At 67.0% G+C, this 17,765-nt stretch overlaps 2 protein-coding genes across 3 annotated transcripts in view; one reads left to right on the top strand and one right to left on the bottom strand.

The window, feature by feature from the left end:
- Window positions 1-244: 244 nt before the first annotated feature.
- Window positions 245-7,104, bottom strand: LOC140645540 (selenide, water dikinase 2-like). Its single transcript, XM_072849008.1, is given in 8 exon segments — window positions 245-508; window positions 1,969-2,181; window positions 2,266-2,365; window positions 3,942-4,032; window positions 4,107-4,261; window positions 4,386-4,493; window positions 6,576-6,679; window positions 6,820-7,104. Coding segments are annotated over 8 exon segments (1,269 nt in total). The 5' UTR covers window positions 7,061-7,104; the 3' UTR covers window positions 245-251.
- Window positions 7,105-7,589: 485 nt separating this feature from the next.
- SLC35A2 (solute carrier family 35 member A2) overlaps window positions 7,590-17,765 on the top strand; it is a 52,289-nt gene continuing 42,113 nt past the window's right edge. For both annotated transcript variants that reach the window (XM_072849012.1, XM_072849011.1), the window contains exons 1-4: window positions 7,590-7,740; window positions 8,799-8,981; window positions 10,563-10,714; window positions 16,028-16,704. In XM_072849012.1, coding sequence (XP_072705113.1) covers window positions 7,686-7,740; window positions 8,799-8,981; window positions 10,563-10,714; window positions 16,028-16,704 — 1,067 coding nt within the window. In that variant the 5' untranslated portion in view covers window positions 7,590-7,685. The remainder of the gene's footprint in view (window positions 7,741-8,798; window positions 8,982-10,562; window positions 10,715-16,027; window positions 16,705-17,765) is intronic.

Here is a 17,765-nt window from a genome sequence, read left to right as displayed (position 1 = left end):
CAATTTGCCTTTTTTTTTTTTTTTGGGGGGTGGGGGGGCTCCTGCCCTGGCTCCCCCAAAATCAAGCGCCCCCCATCTCCCCCCTCCCCCCTCATTGAGAGGAGAGGGGTGTCCTCAGCCCTTCCCCACCCCACACCGGGCTTTTGGGGAGGGGCGTCACGCTCGGGGGAGGTTTGGGGGGGGGGGTGTGTGGATGATTTTTGGGGTGCATCGGGCGGTTTTGGGGGGTTCCCCTCCACCCCCTCAGCCGCTCACCCTAAAACGGCCGGAGGGGGGTGGCGGCAGTGGTGGCGTCCCCGGCGGGGGGTGCCGGGGCTGTCGGGGGGCGCGGGGGCGCCGCGGGGGGTGACCTCGATCAGGCGGGGTTTGTCGATGACGCGGGCGCCGCGGGGTCCCTTCTCCACGATGCCGATGATCCAGGCCTGGTGGCCCTCGCCCCGCCCGGGGGCTTTCAGCTCGGCGCAGAAGCGAGCCGCTTGCTCCCGCGGCAGGCAGATCAGCAGCCCCCCTGCGGGCGAGCCCCCAAACAGTGAGTTGCCCCCCCCCCAAAAAAAAAAAACCCACAAACCAGGGGTGGGGAAGGGCCCAACCCCCCCCCCCGGGGCGTTTTGGGGCGGAAATGGTGGTTTAGGGAGGGAGCGTCTCCCCTTTCTCCCCCAATTTAGGGGTTGGGGGGGGCTAAAGGGGTGCCCCCCCCTTTTTTTAGGTGCCTGCCCCCCTTACTTTTTAGGTGCCCCCTTTTTTAGGTGCCCCCTTACTTTTTAGGTGCCCCCTTTTTTTAGGTGCTCCCCATTCTTTTAGCTGCCCTCCATTTATTTTTTAGGTGCCCCCTTTCTTTTTAGGTGCTCCCCATTCTTTTAGCTGCCCTCCATTTATTTTTGTGCCCCCCTTATTTTTTAGGTGCCCCCACTTCTGTTTGTGCCCCCAATTATTTTTTATGTGCCCCCCTTATTTTTATGTGCCCCCACTTCTCTTTGTGCCCCCAATTATTTTTTAGGTGCCCCCCCGACCGAAGCGGGGCACGCTCTGGCAATGGGGCAGTGCTGCGGGGCTGGGGACCCCAGAAAGGAAGGGGGGACACACAGAGGATCGCTCCCCCCCCCCGTGGCGTTGCTCCCCCAAAATGAGCCCCCACCCAGACCCCAAATTAGGGGAACCCCCCAAACCCCTTTGTGCCCCCCAGGAGGATGAGGATGGGGGTGCCCCCAGATTTCATCTCCCCTCCCCAATTCAGGGCCCCTCCCCAATTCCGAGGTCCCCCACTTCAGGGCACATCCCCCACTATAGAGGCCTCCCCAATTTAGGGGACCCTCCCCAATTCAGGGCCCCCTCCCCAATTCCACAGTCCCCCACTTCAGGGCACATCCCCCCACTATAGAGGCCCCCCCCCAATTTAGGGACCCCTCCCCAATTTAGGGCCCCTCCTCCCCAATTCCACAGGTCCCCCACTTCAGGGCACATCCCCCACTATAGAGGCCCCCCCCATTTAGGGGCCCCTCCCCAATTCAGGGCCCCCTCCCCAATTCCGAGGTCCCCCACTTCAGGGCACATCCCCCACTCTAGGGGACCCCCCCAATTTAGGAGACCCCCCAATTTAGGAGACCCCTCCCCAATTCAGGGCCCCCTCCCCAATTCCACAGTCCCCCACTTCAGGGCACATCCCCCACTCTAGGCCCCCCCCCCCAATTTAGGGGCCCCCTCCCCAATTCAGGGCCCCCTCCCCAATTCCGAGGTCCCCCACTTCAGGGCACATCCCCCACTCTAGGGGACCCCCCATTTAGGAGACCCCCCCAATTCAGGGCCCCCTCCCCAATTCCACAGTCCCCCACTTCAGGGCACATCCCCCACTAATTTAGGGGCCCTCCCCAGTTCCGAGGTCCCCCCACTTCAGGGCACATCCCCCCACTCTAGGGGACCCCTCCCCACTAGCGGGGATCCCCCGCCCCATTTTGGGGTCCCCCCCCGTACCCGAGGTCTCGGGGGCGGTGCCCTGCAGCAGGCCGAAGCGCGCCCCGCAGGCCTTGCTGACGGCCGCCATCTTGGCGATGACGGGCAGGTTGTGGATGACGAAGGCCACCTCCTGCCGCTGCTGCCCCGCCAGCGTCCGCGCGTGGCCCAGGATCCCGAACCCCGTCACGTCCGTGGCCGCGTGCGCCCCGAAAGCTCGCATCAGCCCGGCGGCTGCGGGGACACCGCGTCACCTCTCCGCGCGTCACCTCTCCGCGTCCCCCCGAGGCGTCGGGGACGGGGACGACGCGGACGTACCGGTGCGGTTGAGCATGGCCATGCTGAACATGGCCTCCTGGTAGGCCAGCTCCACCTCCTCCCGCGTCACCACCAGCTTGATCTTGTTCCAACGTTCCGGCTGCGGGGACAGCGGGGGACGCACGGGGTCAGGGACGTTCCCCGCGGTGGCTTTTGGTGTCTTTGGGGACGAGGAGGGGGGCTTCTTGGGGACAACTGGGTGGGTTAGGGATCCCCGTGGTGGCTCTTGGGGACATCAGGGGGGCTTAGGGACCCCCGTGGTGGATCTGCGTCCCCTTGGGGACATCTAGGGTGGCTCTTGGGGACATCAGGGGTGGCATAGGAACCCCGATGGTGGATCTGCATCGCCTTGGGGACATCTAGGGTGGCTCTCAGTCTCCTTGGGGACACCAAGGGTGACATAGGGACCCCCGTGGTGGATCTGCATCCCCTTGGGGACATCTAGGGTGGCTCTTGGGGACATCGGGGGGGGCTTAGGGACACCCATAGTGGATCTGCATCCCCTTGGGGACACCTAGGGTGGCTCTTGGGGACATCAGGGGTGGTTTAGGGACACCCATGGTGGATCTGCATCCCCTTGGGGACATCTAGGGTGGCTTTAGGGGGGCTCCTGGGCACCTCAGCCATGGCATAGGGACCCCCACGGTGGCTCTTGGGGATATTGAAGGTGGCTTAGGGACCCCCATGGTGGATCTGCGTCCCCTTGGGGACATCTAGGGTGGCTCTTGGGGACATCACGGGTGGTTTAGGGACACCCATGGTGGATCTGCGTCCCCTTGGGGACATCTAGGGTGGCTCTTGGGGACATCAGGGGTGGCATAGGGACACGCATGGTGGATCTGCGTCCCCTTGGGGACATCTAGGGTGGCTTAGGGACCTCCCAGGATGGCTCTTGGTCTCCTTGGGGACACCAAGGGTGGCGTAGGGACCCCCGTGGTGGATCTGCATCCCCTTGGGGACATCTAGGGTGGCTCTTGGGGACATCGGGGGGGGCTTAGGGACACCCATGGTGGATCTGCATCCCCTTGGGGACATCTAGGGTGGCTTTAGGGGGACTCCTGGGCACCTCAGCCATGGCATAGGGACCCCCACGGTGGCTCTTGGGGATATTGAAGGTGGCTTAGGGACCCCCATGGTGGATCTCCGTCCCCTTGGGGACATCTAGGGTGGCTCTTGGGGACATCAGGGGTGGCATAGGGACACCCATGGTGGATCTGCATTCCCTTGGGGACATCTAGGGTGGCTTAGGGACCTCCCAGGGTGGCTCTGGGTCCCCTTGGGGACATCCAGGGTGGTTCTTGGTCCCGTTTTGGGTCCTCTTGGGGACACCAAGGGGGCTTCTGACCCTTTTGGGGACATCAAGGGTGGCTTAGGGACCTCCCGGGGTGGCTCTGGGTCCCCCGGGGACATCAAGGGTGGCTTAGGGACCTCCCGGGGTGGCTCTCTCCCCCCTTGGGGACACCAACGGTGACTTTCGGTCCCATTTTGACTCTTTTGAGGTGACACCGAGGTGGCTCAGGGTCCTCTTGGGGACACCCGCATGCTTCCTATCCCCTTGGGGACACCCGAGTGGCTCCCTTCTCCATTCTACCCCCCCCTCCCCCGCCTTGGGGACACCAAGGTGGCTTCCCCGTCCCCTTGGGGACACCACGGGGACGTCCCCAACCCCGACTCACGTTGTCCAGCCACTGGTGCGCGCTGACGGCCACCTGCGTCCCCAAAGGCTTCGTCAGCACCAGGACGTCCCCGGGGACGGCGCTGTCAGGCCTGGGGGGGAGGGGGGGGGGGTGACAAATGACACAAAAAAGGGGTGACCCCCCCCCCCCCCCCCCCCCACTCACATAATGAACTCGTTAGGCTGACAAACGACGGTGGCCACGCCCCCCACGATCACCCAGGGGTTCACCACCGTCTGTCCCCCCGTCACCGACGTCCCCCCGTCCTCCGCCGCGTCCCGAAAGCCCTTCACGATCAGCGGCATGATCTTCTACCGCTCCTGCGGAAGGACACACCCCCCCACCCCCGCCGAAAACGGGGCGTCAAAACAGGGACACCCCGCCGTCGTCACCTCCCCCACCCCGCGTCCCCTTCGTCCCCTCCCCGCTGTCCCCTCTTGTCACCTCCTCGGTCATCTTCTGGCTGACGCTGAGCAGCATCAGCATGTTGTCGCACTCGGTGATGCCCATGGCGTACAGGTCGCTCAGCACGTTGGCGCAGGCGATGCGGCCCTGGGGAGGGGATTTGGGGGTCCCGAGGGGATTTGGGGTCCCCGGGGTGGGATTTGGGGGCTCAGAGTGGGATTTGGGGGGCTAGAAGGGGCTGGGGAGGGGATTTGGGGTGCCCAGGAGAGGATCTGGGGGGTCCCGAGGGGATTTGGGGGCTCAGAGTGGGATTTGGGGGGCTAGAAGGGGCTGGGGAGGGGATCTGGGGTCCCAAGGGTGTGGGGATGGGATTTGGGGTGCCCAGGAGAGGATCTGGGGGGTCCCGAGGGGATTTGGGGGGCTAGAAGGGGCTGGGGAGGGGATCTGGGGTCCCAAGGGTGTAGGGATGGGATTTGGGGTGCCCAGGAGAGGATTTGGGGGGTCCTGAGGGGATTTGTGGGGCTCAGAGTGGGATTTGGGGGGGCTAGAAGGGGCTGGGGAGGGGATCTGGGGGTCCCAAGGGTGTGGGGATGGGATTTGGGGTGCCCAGGATGGGATTTGGGGGTCTAGAAAGGGCTGGGGAGGGGATCTGGGGGTCCCAAGGGTGTGGGGATGGGATTTGGGGTGCCCAGGAGAGGATCTGGGGGGTCCCGAGGGGATTTGGGGGTCTAGAAAGGGCCGGGAAGGGGATTTGGGGTGCCCAGGATGGGATCTGGGGGTCCTGCGAGGATTTGGGGGTCTAGAAGGGGCCGGGAAGGGGATCTGGGGTCCCAAGGGTGTGGGGATGGGATTTGGGGTGCCCAGGAGAGGATTTGGGGGGGTCCCGAGGGGATTTGTGGGGCTCAGAGTGGGATTTGGGGGGACTAAAAGGGGCTGGGGAGGGGATCTGGGGTCCCAAGGGTGTGGGGATGGGATTTGGGGTGCCCAGGAGAGGATCTGGGGGGTCCCGAGGGGATTTGGGGGTCTAGAAAGGGCCGGGAAGGGGATTTGGGGTGCCCAGGATGGGATCTGGGGGGTCCTGCGAGGATTTGGGGGTCTAGAAGGGGCCGGGAAGGGGATCTGGGGTCCCAAGGGTGTGGGGATGGGATTTGGGGTGCCCAGGAGAGGATTTGGGGGGTCCCAAGGGGATTTGGGGGCTCAGAGTGGGATTTGGGGGGCTAGGAAGGGCCGGGAAGGGGATTTGGGGTGCCCAGGAGAGGATTCGGGGTGCCCAGGATGGGATCTGGGGGTCCCGCGAGGATTTGGGGGTCTAGAAGGGGCTGGGGAGGGGATCTGGGGTCCTCAAAAGGGATTTTGGGGGCTCTTAAATGAGACCTTGGGGCCTGAGAGTGGGATTTGGGGGTCCCCGGTGGGATTTTGGGGTGGCAGGGTGGGATTTTGGGGTGCTTAGGGGGATTTGGGTGTCCCCGAAGGAGATTTTGGGGTGGCAGGGTGGGATGTGGGGGGCCCCCGGGAGGATTTGGGGTCCCTAAGGGGATTTTGGGGTCCCCGGGCGGATTTGGGGGTGCCTAGGATACAATCTGGGGGGTCCTAGGGTGGGATTTGAGGGTCCCCCCGGAGATTTTGGGGTCCCCCTGGAGAACTTGGGGGTCCCCGGGGTGGGATTTTGGGGTCCCCCTGGAGATTCTGGGGTCCCTGGTGTGGGATTTGGGGTCTCCTGGTAGGATTTGGGGGTTCTGGGCTGGGATTTGGGGGTCCCCCTGGAGATTTTGGGGTCCCCGGGGTGGGACTTTGGGGTCCCCCGGAGAACTTGGGGGTCCCCGGGGTGGGATTTGGGGTCTCCTGGTGGGATTTGGGGTTATGGGCTGGAGATTTGGGGGTCTCCCTGGAGATTTGGGGGTCCCCCTCCAGAACTTGGGGGTCCCCGGTGTGGGATTTGGGGTCTCCTGGTGGGATTTGGGGGTCCCCCTGGAGATTTTGGGGTCCCCCGGAGAACTTGGGGGTCCCCGGGGTGGGATTTGGGGGTCCCCCTGGAGATTCTGGGGTCCCCGGCGTGGGATTTGGGGGTCCCCCTGGAGATTTTGGGGTCCCCCTGGAGAACTTGGGGGTCCCCGGGGTGGGATTTGGGGGTCCCCCTGGAGATTTTGGGGTCCCCCTGGAGAACTTGGGGGTCCCCGGGGTGGGATTTGGGGGTCCCCCTGGAGATTTTGGGGGTCCCGGGCCGGGTACCATCATGTAGGGGTCCTCCACCAGCGGGTAGAAGAAGTCCGTGGTCTGCACCAGCGAGAGGCCCCCGTGGCGCAGGGGGATGACGCACGAGTCCAGCCCGATGCCTGGGGGCGGGGCCGCGTCAGCGGGGCCACGCCCCCTCCCCCCTCCCCCCTCCCGCCCTTTGCCCCCGCCCCGCCTCTCGCCCTTTGCCCCCGCTTCCCCCCACACACCCCCCCACCCCCGGTCCCCGCCGCCTCCTCACCCAGCGCCGGGGCCCCGCCACCGCTCTCCGGTTCCGGCCCTTCCCCACCGCCCGGTCGTTGCCCTCCGAGTCCCGCCAGGAGCCGGAGCAGCGTCTCCTGCGGGACTTTGCAGCCTCAACCCCGCAACTCGCCGAACCCCGTCAACCGCCAGCCCGGGTCCAGGCCCAGCGCCGCCGGCTCGAAGGGCCGGTACCCGGCGGGACCCGCCGCGGCCGCGGGGGAACCGGAGAGCGCCGCCATCTTGGTCTGCGCCCGGCCGAGGGGGCGGGACTGCCCTTAAAGGAGGCGGGGCGGCGGGCGGGGAAGGGGGCGTGGCCGCTCGCTATTGGGGAAAGGGGCGGGGGAGCGGGGAGGCGGAGCCGGCGGGGATTGGGCGGTTGAACGGAGGGGGGGGGAGGAGGCGGGCGGGGATTGGGCGGTGGGTGGAAGGGGGCGCGGCCGACGAGGCGAGCGGGGATTGGGCGGTGGGTGGAAGGGGGCGGGCGGGGATTGGGCGGGAGGGGGAAGGAGGCGGGGCGGGCGGGGATTGGGCGGTGGGTGGAGGGAGGAGCGTGGCGGGAAGGGCGCGAGGCGGCCGTTGGAAAGGGCGGGAAGGGCGCGAGGCGAGGCGCTGATTGGCCGGCTGGGCGAAGGGGCGGGGGAAGGGGCGTGGCGGGACCGTGGCGGCCGCGCACGCGCAGTGCCTCTATGGCCCTGCCGGAGGCCTCCCAAGTCCTCCAGGGGCTCCTCTCTAGCCGTCCCGCCCGCTCTCTATGCTCCCTCCCCCGCTCCCCCCCACCCCGCTCTGGGCGGTGCCGCTCCGTGGCCGGAAGCGGATGTGACGCGCAATGCGGAAGTGCCGCGCTGTAGCCGGGCAGTTGCCACCATGGCAGCGGCGGGAGGGGGCGGCGGCGGCGGCGGCCACCCGGGGCCGTCGGCGGGTGAGGAGGGGCCGGGGGGGCCTATAGGGGGCTATAGGGGGCTCTGGGGGGGCTATAGGGGCCTACAGGGGTCTGGCGGGGCTATAGGGCGGAGTTAGGGGGTCGGGGGGCCGTAGGGTACGTGGAGTGGACGGGGGGGCTGAGGGCGGCTCTAGGACGGACCGGGGGGCTGTGGGGCAGAGTAAGGGGGTCTGGGGGGCTATAGGGGGCCGAGGGGGCAATGGGGCAGGTTAGGGGGCCATAGGGGGCTGAGGCGGGCTATAGGGCAGACAGGGGGTTGGAGGAGGGTGAGGGGGCTATAGGACCGAGTGGGGGCCTATAGGGGGCTGAGAGGGCTATAGGGCGGGGGGGCTATAGGAGGCTGAGGGGGCCTATGGGGCAGACTGGGGGGCTGACAGGGGCTATAGGGCAGAGTAGGGGGGCTATAGGGCAGAGTAGGGGGCTATAGGGCAGAGTGGGGGGGCTATAGGGCAGGGGGGCTATAGGAGGCTAAGGGGGCCTATGGGGCAGACTGGGGGGCTGAGAGGGGCTATAGGGTCTGAGGGGGGGGGCTATAGGGGTCTGAGGGGGCTATAGGGCAGAGTGGGGGGCTATAGGGGGCTGAGAGGGGCTATAGGGCGGGGGGCTATAGGAGGCTAAGGGGGCCTATGGGGCAGACTGGGGGGCTGAGAGGGGCTATAGGGCAGAGCAGGGGGCTATAGGGCAGAGCAGGGGGCTATAGGGCAGAGCGAGTGGGCTATAGGGGTCTGAGGGGGCTATAGGGGTCTGGGGTGGGCTATAGGGCAGAGCGGGGGGGCTATAGGGGTCTGGGGGTGGCTGTGGGGCAGAGCAGGGGGGCTATAGGGCAGAGCGGGGGGGCTGTAGGGGTCTGAGGGGGGCTATAGGGCAGAGCGGGGGGGCTGGCAGAGCCCAGGGGCAGACACCAGTGGCCGGGAGCCGCTTTGGCTGCGGGGCAGAGGGGCCCTGGGTCCGCCGTGGGGCAGCCGCGGGTCCGCCGTGGGGCAGCCGTGGGGCAGCCGCGGGTGCGCCCCCCGTGACGGCCGGGCGCGCCCCCGCAGCGTCGCGGCGGGTGAAGTACGCCAGCCTGGGGGTGCTGGTGGTGCAGAACGCGTCGCTGGTGCTGAGCATCCGCTACGTCCGCACCCTGCCCGGGGAGCGCTTCCTGCCCACCACCGCCGTCGTCATGGCCGAGGCGATGAAGGGCTGCGCCTGCCTCCTCCTCCTCCTCCTCCAGCACCGCGGTGAGAGCCGGGGGCGGGGCGTCTGCCGCCGCCGTGGAGCCCCGGGGGACGGTTGGGGACACCAGGGGACACGGGGGGACAGGGCACATGCAGAGCACTTGCTGCCACCGTGGAGCACCGTGGGGACGGTTGGGGACACCAGGGGACACGGGGGGGACAGGGCACACACAGGGCGCTTGCTGCCACTGTGGAGCCCCACGGGGACAGTTGGGGACACCAGGGGACACGGGGTGGGCACACGCACGTGGAGCGTCTGCCGCCACCGTGGAGCCCCACGGGGAGAGGTGGGGACGTGAGGGGACACAGGGGGGACAGGGCACACACGGGGTGCTTGCCGCCGCCGTGGAGCCCCACGGGGACAGTTGGGGACACCAGGGGACACGGGGGGGCACACACACGTGGAGCGTCTGCCGCCGCCTTGGAGCCCCATGGGGAGAGGTGGGGACGTGAGGGGACACCAGGGGACGTGGAGGGGGGACAGGACGCACACAGGGCGCTTGCTGCCATTGTGGAGCCCCACGGGGACGGTTGGGGACACCAGGGGACACGGGGGGGGACATGGCACACACGGGCGCTTGCTGCCACTGTGGAGCCCCGTGGGGACAGTTGGGGACACCAGGGGACACGGGGGGCACACGCACGTGGAGCGTCTGCCACCGCCGTGGAGCCCCACGGGGAGAGGTGGGGACGTGAGGGGACACAGGGGGGACAGGGCACACACGGGGCGCTTGCTGCCACTGTGGAGCCCCACGGGGACAGTTGGGGACACCAGGGGACATGGGGGGGGACAGGGCACACGCAGAGCACTTGCTGCCACCGTGGAGCACCGTGGGGACGGTTGGGGACACCAGGGGACATGGGGTGGGGACAGGACATGTGCGGAGTGCCTGCTGCCACCGGGCAGCCCCACGGGGAGAAGAGGGGACAGTTGGGGACACACATGGGGGAGAGATGGGGGGTGGGGACACACGCTGGGGGGCTGTTGTCCTTTTGCTGCTGCAGCGTCATGGGGAGTTGGGGACACGGGGGGACATGAGGGGACAGGAGATGCGAGGGGGACACGGAGGACCCAAGGGGACACGGGTGGGGGACACCAAGGGGACGTGAGGGGATGGAAGGGGACACGGGGGGACTCAAGGGGACACGAGAAGATGGAAGGGGACAGGGGGATGTGAGGGGACACGGGGGACGTGAGGGGACAGGAGAGATGCGAGAGGGACACAGAGGACCCAAGGGGACACGCGAGGGGGGACGTGAGGGGACACCAGGGGGTGGAAGGGGACATGGTGGGGACACGGGGGGGGACACAGGAGACATGGCAGGGGGACATGAGGGGACAGGGGATGTGAGGGGGACATGGAGGACCCAAGGGGACGTCGGGGGGACATGAGGGGACACAGGAGACATGGTGGGGGACAGAGGGGACACGGGGGGACATGAGTGGATGGAAAGGGACACGGTGGGGACATGAGGTGACGCAAGCAGCTCCAGCCCCGCGGCGGTGGCACAGAGGACACCGTTGTCCCCCCCGTCGGGGACAAGGGGCCCTGACCCCCGTGTCGTGTCCCCCCTCCCCCGCAGGCAGCGTGCGGCAGACGGCGGTGACGCTGCACGAGGCGGTGGTGGGACAGTTTGGGGACACGCTGCGCCTGGCCGTCCCCTCCCTCATCTACACCCTCCAGAACAACCTCCAGTACGTCGCCATCTCCAACCTGCCCGCCGCCACCTTCCAGGTGGGACCTCGGGGACGCTTGGGGACCTCGGGGACATGGTGGCACGCGGGGGACCCCACCTCCTTACCCCTATCCCTTTCCCCGGCTCTTGGGCGTCTCGGTGTCCCCATGGTGTCCCCAACGTCTATGATGTATTGGTGGTCTTGTCACCATGGTGGTGGCCGTGTCCTTGGTCTTGAGCCTGGGGTCATGTCCCTGTCCCCATCCCCATGTCCCCGTCCCCATGGTGGTGGCCGTCTCCTTGGTCTTGACCCCGTGGTGATGTCCCTGTCCCCATCCCCATGTCCCTGTCCCCATGGTGGTGGCCGTGTCCTTGGTCTTGACCCCGTGGTGATGTCCCTGTCCCCATCCCCATGTCCCTGTCCCCATGGTGGTGGCCGTGTCCTTGGTCTTGACCCCGTGGTGGTGTCCCTGTCCCCATTCCCATGTCCCCGTCCCCATGGTGGTGGCCATCTCCTTGGTCTTGACCCCGTGGTGATGTCCCTGTCCCCATCCCCATGTCCCTGTTCCCATCCCCGTGTCCTTGTCCCCATGGCGGTGGCCATCTCCTTGGTCTTGACCCTGTGGTGGTGTCCCCGTCCCTGTCCCCATGTCCCCCATGCCGTCGTGGTGTCCCTGTCCCCATGGCGGTGGCCATCTCCTTGGTCTCAGCCCATGGTGGTGTCCCCATCCTTGTCCCCATCCCCCTGTCCCCATCCCCATGTCCCCGTCCCCATGGTGGTGGCCGTGTCCTTGGTCTTGACCCCGTGGTGATGTCCCTGTCCCCATCCCCATGTCCCTGTCCCCATGGTGGTGGCCGTCTCCTTGGTCTTGACCCCGTGGTGATGTCCCTGTCCCCATCCCCCTGTCCCTGTCCCCATGGTGGTGGCCGTCTCCTTGGTCTTGACCCCGTGGTGATGTCCCTGTCCCCATCCCCATGTCCCTGTCCCCATGGTGGTGGCCGTGTCCTTGGTCTTGACCCCGTGGTGGTGTCCCTGTCCCCATCCCCATGTCCCTGTCCCCATGGTGGTGGCCGTGTCCTTGGTCTTGACCCCGTGGTGGTGTCCCTGTCCCCATTCCCATGTCCCCGTCCCCATGGTGGTGGCCATCTCCTTGGTCTTGACCCCGTGGTGATGTCCCTGTCCCCATCCCCATGTCCCTGTTCCCATCCCCGTGTCCTTGTCCCCATGGCGGTGGCCATCTCCTTGGTCTTGACCCTGTGGTGGTGTCCCCGTCCCTGTTCCCATGTCCCCCATGCCGTCGTGGTGTCCCTGTCCCCATGGTGGTGGCCATCTCCTTGGTCTTGACCCCGTGGTGGTGTCCCTGTCCCCATCCCCATGTCCCTGTCCCCATGGTGGTGGCCACATCCTTGGCCTTGACCTCATGGTGGTGTCCCCGTCCTTGTCGCCATGTACCCCATGCCATCATGGTGGCCATCTCCTTGGTCTTGACCCCGTGGTGGTGTCCCTGTCCCCGTCCCCATGGGGTGGTGGCCGTCTCCTTGGTCTCAGCTCCATGGTGGCATCCCCATGGTGGTGTCCCCATTCCTGTGCTCATGTCCCTCGTGCCATCACGGTGTCCCTGTCCCCATGGCGGTGGCCATCTCCTTGGTCTTGACCCTGTGGTGGTGTCCCTGTCCCCGTCCCCATGGCGGTGGCCATCTCCTTGGTCTCAGCCCATGGTGGTGTCCCCATGTCCCTTGTGCCATCATGGTGTCCCTGTCCCCATGGCGGTGGCCATCTCCTTGGTCTTGACTCCGTGGTGGTGTCCCTGTCCCATGTCCCCCATGCCATCGTGGTGTCCCTGTCCCCATGGTAGTGGCCATGTCCTTGGTCTTGACCCTGTGGTGGTGTCCCTGTCCCCATCCCCATGTCCCTGTCCCCATGGTGGTGGCCATCTCCTTGGTCTTGGCTCCATGGGGGTGTCCCTGTCCCCATGGTGGTGACCGTCTCCTTGGTCTTGGCTCCATGGTGGCACCCCCATGTCCCTGTCCCCATGGTGGTGGCCACATCCTTGGCCTTGACCTCATGGTGGTGTCCCCGTCCTTGTCGCCATGTACCCCATGCCATCGTGGTGGCCATCTCCTTGGTCTTGACCCCGTGGTGGTGTCCCTGTCCCCATCCCCATGTCCCTGTCCCCATGGTGGTGGCCACATCCTTGGCCTTGACCTCATGGTGGTGTCCCCGTCCTTGTCGCCATGTACCCCATGCCATCATGGTGGCCATCTCCTTGGTCTTGACCCCGTGGTGGTGTCCCTGTCCCCGTCCCCATGGGGTGGTGGCCGTCTCCTTGGTCTCAGCTCCATGGTGGCATCCCCATGGTGGTGTCCCCATTCCTGTGCTCATGTCCCTCGTGCCATCACGGTGTCCCTGTCCCCATGGCGGTGGCCATCTCCTTGGTCTTGACCCTGTGGTGGTGTCCCTGTCCCCGTCCCCATGGCGGTGGCCATCTCCTTGGTCTCAGCCCATGGTGGTGTCCCCATGTCCCTTGTGCCATCATGGTGTCCCTGTCCCCATGGCGGTGGCCATCTCCTTGGTCTTGACTCCGTGGTGGTGTCCCTGTCCCATGTCCCCCATGCCATCGTGGTGTCCCTGTCCCCATGGTAGTGGCCATGTCCTTGGTCTTGACCCCGTGGTGGTGTCCCTGTCCCCATCCCCATGTCCCTGTCCCCATGGTGGTGACCGTCTCCTTGGTCTTGGCTCCATGGTGGCACCCCCATGTCCCTGTCCCCATGGTGGTGGCCACATCCTTGGCCTTGACCTCATGGTGGTGTCCCCGTCCTTGTTGCCATGTACCCCATGCCATCGTGGTGGCCATCTCCTTGGTCTTGACCCCGTGGTGGTGTCCCTGTCGCTGTCCCCATGGCGGTGGCCATCTCCTTGGTCTCAGCCCATGGTGGTGTCCCCATCCCTGTCCCCATGTCCCTCGTGCCATCATGGTGTCCCTGTCCCCATGGTGGTGGCCATGTCCTTGGTCTTGACCCCATGGTGGTGTCCCTGTCCCCGTCCCCACGTCCCCATCCCCATGGTGGTGGCCCCGTCCTCATGGTGGTGGCCACATCCTTGGTCTCGACGCCATGGTGCTGTCCCCATTCTCATGGTGGCATCCCCATGTCCCTGTCCCCATGGTGGTGGCCACATCCTCGGTCTTGACCGTGGCTCCATGGTGGTGTCCTCATCCTCATGGTGGCACCTCCGTGTCCTTGTGCCCATGGTGGTGGCCACGTCCTCGGTCTCGACCCCGTGGTGGTGTCCCTGTCCCCATCCCCATGTCCTCACGGTGGTGGCCATCTCCTCGGTCTTGACCCCATGATGGTGTCCCGGTCCCCACGGTGCTGTCCCCATCCCCATGTCCCTCACCCCATGATGGTGTCCCTGTCCCTGTCGTCACATCCCTGTCCCCATGGTGGTGGCTGTCTCTTCACTTGTGACCCCGTGGTGCTGTCCCCATCCCCATGTCCCTCACCCCACAGTGGTGTTCCTGTCCCCATCCCGACATCCCTGTCCCCATGGTGGTGGCCATCTCCTGGGTCTTGGCTCCATGGTGGCATCCCCGTGGTGGTGTCCCTGTCCCCACACCCCTGTCCCCATGGTGGTGGCCACCTCCTCGCTCTCGACCCCATAGTGGTGTCCCCACGGTGGTGTCCCCATCCTCCTGTCTCTCATGCCATCGTGCTGTCCTTGTCCCCACGGTGGTGTCCCCATCCCCACGCCCCCACGTCCCTGTCCCCACGGTGGCGGCCATCTCCCCGCTCTCAACCCCGTGGTGCTGTCCCCATCCCTGTGTCCCTCACCCCACGGTGGCGTCCCCATCCCCATGTCCCCACCCCCACGGTGGTGGCCATCTCCTCCCTCTCAACCCCACGGTGGCGTCCCCGTCCCCACTCCCACGGTGGCGGCCATCTCCTCCCTCTCAACCCCACGGTGGTGTCCCTGTCCCCATGTCCCTCACCCCATGGTGGTGTCCCCACGGGGGCGTCCCCGTCCCCACGTCCTCACCCCACGGTGGCGTCCCCGTCCCCACGTCCCTCACCCCACGGTGGCGTCCCCGTCCCCACCCCCATGGTGGCGGCCATCTCCTCCCTCTCAACCCCACGGTGGCATCCCCGTCCCCATGTCCCCACCCCTGCGGTGGCGGCCATCTCCTCCCTCTCAACCCCACGGTGGTGTACCTGTCCCCATGTCCCTCACCGCACGGTGGCGTCCCGTCCCCACCCCCACGGTGGCGGCCATCTCCTCCCTCTCAACCCCACGGTGGTGTCCCCGTCCCCATGTCCCTCACCCCATAGTGGTGTCCCCACGGTGGCATCCCCGTCTCCGCGTCCCCGTCTCCACGTCCCCACCCCCACGGTGGCGTCCCCGTCCCCACGTCCCCACCCCCACGGTGGCGGCCATCTCCTCCCTCTCAACCCCACGGTGGCGTCCCCGTCCCCATGTCCCTCACCCCACGGTGGCGTCCCCGTCCCCACCCCCATGGTGGCAGCCATCTCCTCCCTCTCAACCCCACGGTGGTGTCCCCGTCCCCATGTCCCTCACCCCATAGTGGTGTCCCCACGGTGGCGTCCCCGTCCCCACGTCCCACCCCCACGGTGGCGGCCATCTCCTCCCTCTCAACCCCACGGTGGCGTCCCCATCCCCACGTCCCCACCCCCGTGGTGGCGTCCCCGTCCCCACGTCCCTCACCCCATAGTGGTGTCCCCACAGTCGTGTCCCCGTCCCCACCCCCACGGTGGTGGCCATCTCCTCCCTCTCAACCCCACGGTGGCGTCCCCGTCCCCACGTCCCTCACCCCACGGTGGCGTCCCGTCCCCACCCCCATGGTGGCGGCCATCTCCTCCCTCTCAACCCCACGGTGGCATCCCCGTCCCCATGTCCCCACCCCTGCGGTGGCGGCCATCTCCTCCCTCTCAACCCCACGGTGGTGTCCCTGTCCCCATGTCCCTCACCCCATAGTGGCGTCCCCGTCCCCACGTCCCTCACCCCACGGTGGCGTCCCCGTCCCCACCCCCATGGTGGCAGCCATCTCCTCCCTCTCAACCCCACGGTGGTGTCCCCGTCCCCATGTCCCTCACCCCATAGTGGTGTCCCCACGGTGGCGTCCCCGTCCCCACGTCCCCACCCCCACGGTGGCGGCCATCTCCTCCCTCTCAACCCCACGGTGGCGTCCCCATCCCCACGTCCCCACCCCCGTGGTGGCGTCCCCGTCCCCACGTCCCTCACCCCATAGTGGTGTCCCCACAGTCGTGTCCCCGTCCCCACCCCCACGGTGGCGGCCATCTCCTCCCTCTACAGCCCCACGGCGCTGACGACCTCCTCCCCGTCCCCGTCCCCGCAGGTCACCTACCAGCTGAAGATCCTCACCACCGCCATCTTCTCCGTCCTCCTCCTGGGGACGTCCCTCTCCCGCCTCCAGTGGCTCTCCCTCGCCCTCCTCTTCGCCGGGGTGGCCCTGGTCCAGGCCGAGCAGGCCCGCGCCGCCCCGGGGGGCTCCCCCTCCCCCGCCGAGGCTCCCCCCCAGAGCTACGCCGTGGGCTTGGCCGCCGTGGCCGCCTCTTGCCTCTCCTCCGGTTTCGCCGGCGTTTACTTCGAACGCTTGCTGAAGACCACGGGAGGTTCCATCTGGGTGCGCAACGTCCAGCTGGGCGCGGTGGGGACGGCGGTGGGTTTGGCCGCCATGGTGGCCGCCGAAGGGTCGGCGGTGGCCGGTTTGGGTTTCTTCTACGGTTATAACCCGGCCGTTTGGGCGGTGGTGGTCAACCAAGCGGCCGGAGGGCTACTGGTAGCCGTGGTGGTCCGCTACGCCGACAATATCTTGAAGGGTTTCGCCACCGCCCTCTCCATCTTGGCGTCCACCGTCGCCTCCGTCCACCTCTTCGGCTTCCGCCCCCGCGGTCCCTTCCTGGCCGGCACCGCCATGGTCCTGGCCGCCGTCTACCTCTACGGGCGGCCCCGCGGTGACACCGGCGGCGGCGGCGGCGCCGGCGAGGGACGGCAGCAGGATGGCGGCGGCAAGTCAGTGGGGGCCTGAGGGAGCCCCGCCCCCGCCCCCCCCCCCCCCCCCGGCTGGCGGTTGGGGGAGGGGAGCGCGGGGTGGTGGGGAGGGGCGGGGGAGGAGGAGGTGGGGTGGTGGTGGGGGACCCGGCGGGGTTCGTTAATGGCGGGGGGTCCGTTAAGGTTCGTTAGGGGAGGAGGGACCTGGTGGGTTCGTTAGGTGGTAGGGGACCCGGATCTTGGGGGTCGTTAGGTGGCGGGGACCCATTCAGGTTCGTTAGGTGGTGAGTGACCTCGTGAGGTGGTGGGTTCGTTAGGTGGCGGGGACCCATTCAGGTTCGTTAGGTGGTGAGTGACCTCGTGAGGTGGTGGGTTCGTTAGGTGGCGGGGACCCGTTAAGGTTCGTTAGGTGGTGGAGGACCTCGTTAGGGGCCGGGGACCCAATGAAGGTTCGTTAGGTGCTGGGGACTCATTAAGGTTCGTTAGGGGCCGGGGACCCAATGAAGGTTCGTTAGGTGCCGGGGACTCATTAAGGTTCGTTAGGGGCCGGGGACCCAATGAAGGTTCGTTAGGTGCTGGGGACTCATTAAGGTTCGTTAGGGGCCGGTGACCCAATGAAGGTTCGTTAGGTGGTGGAGGACTTGGTGGGGTTCGTTAGGTGGTGGGGGACCTCGTTGGGTGGTGGGAGCCCATTAAGGTTCGTTAGGGGCCGGGTGACCCAGAAGTCAAGGTTCGTTAGGGGCCGGGGACTCATTAAGGTTCGTTAGGGGCTGGGGACCCAATGAAGGTTCGTTAGGTGCCGGGGACCCCAAGGTGGAGGTTAATTAGCCGAGGGGAATCCATCGGGGTTCGTTAGGTGCCAGGGCCCCCTTGGGGCTCGTTAGCGGCTGGGGGTTCGTTAGGAGGCAGAGGGGGGCCCTGCCCCCCCCCCCCATTCGTTAGGGGTGGCCCCGCTTCGTTAGCGGGTCCCCCCGGGGGGAGGGGCAGAATGTATAGATTTTATAGGGGGGGAGGGGGGCCGGGGCGCGTTTTTAACGGCGACTCGGGGCTAATAAAGGCGCATTTGGTTAACGGCCGCGTGC

Source organism: Ciconia boyciana, chromosome 34 (assembly GCF_034638445.1).
Source record: "Ciconia boyciana chromosome 34, ASM3463844v1, whole genome shotgun sequence".
Taxonomy (NCBI): Eukaryota; Metazoa; Chordata; class Aves; order Ciconiiformes; family Ciconiidae; genus Ciconia; species Ciconia boyciana.
This window is presented reverse-complemented; position numbering and strand designations above follow the sequence as displayed.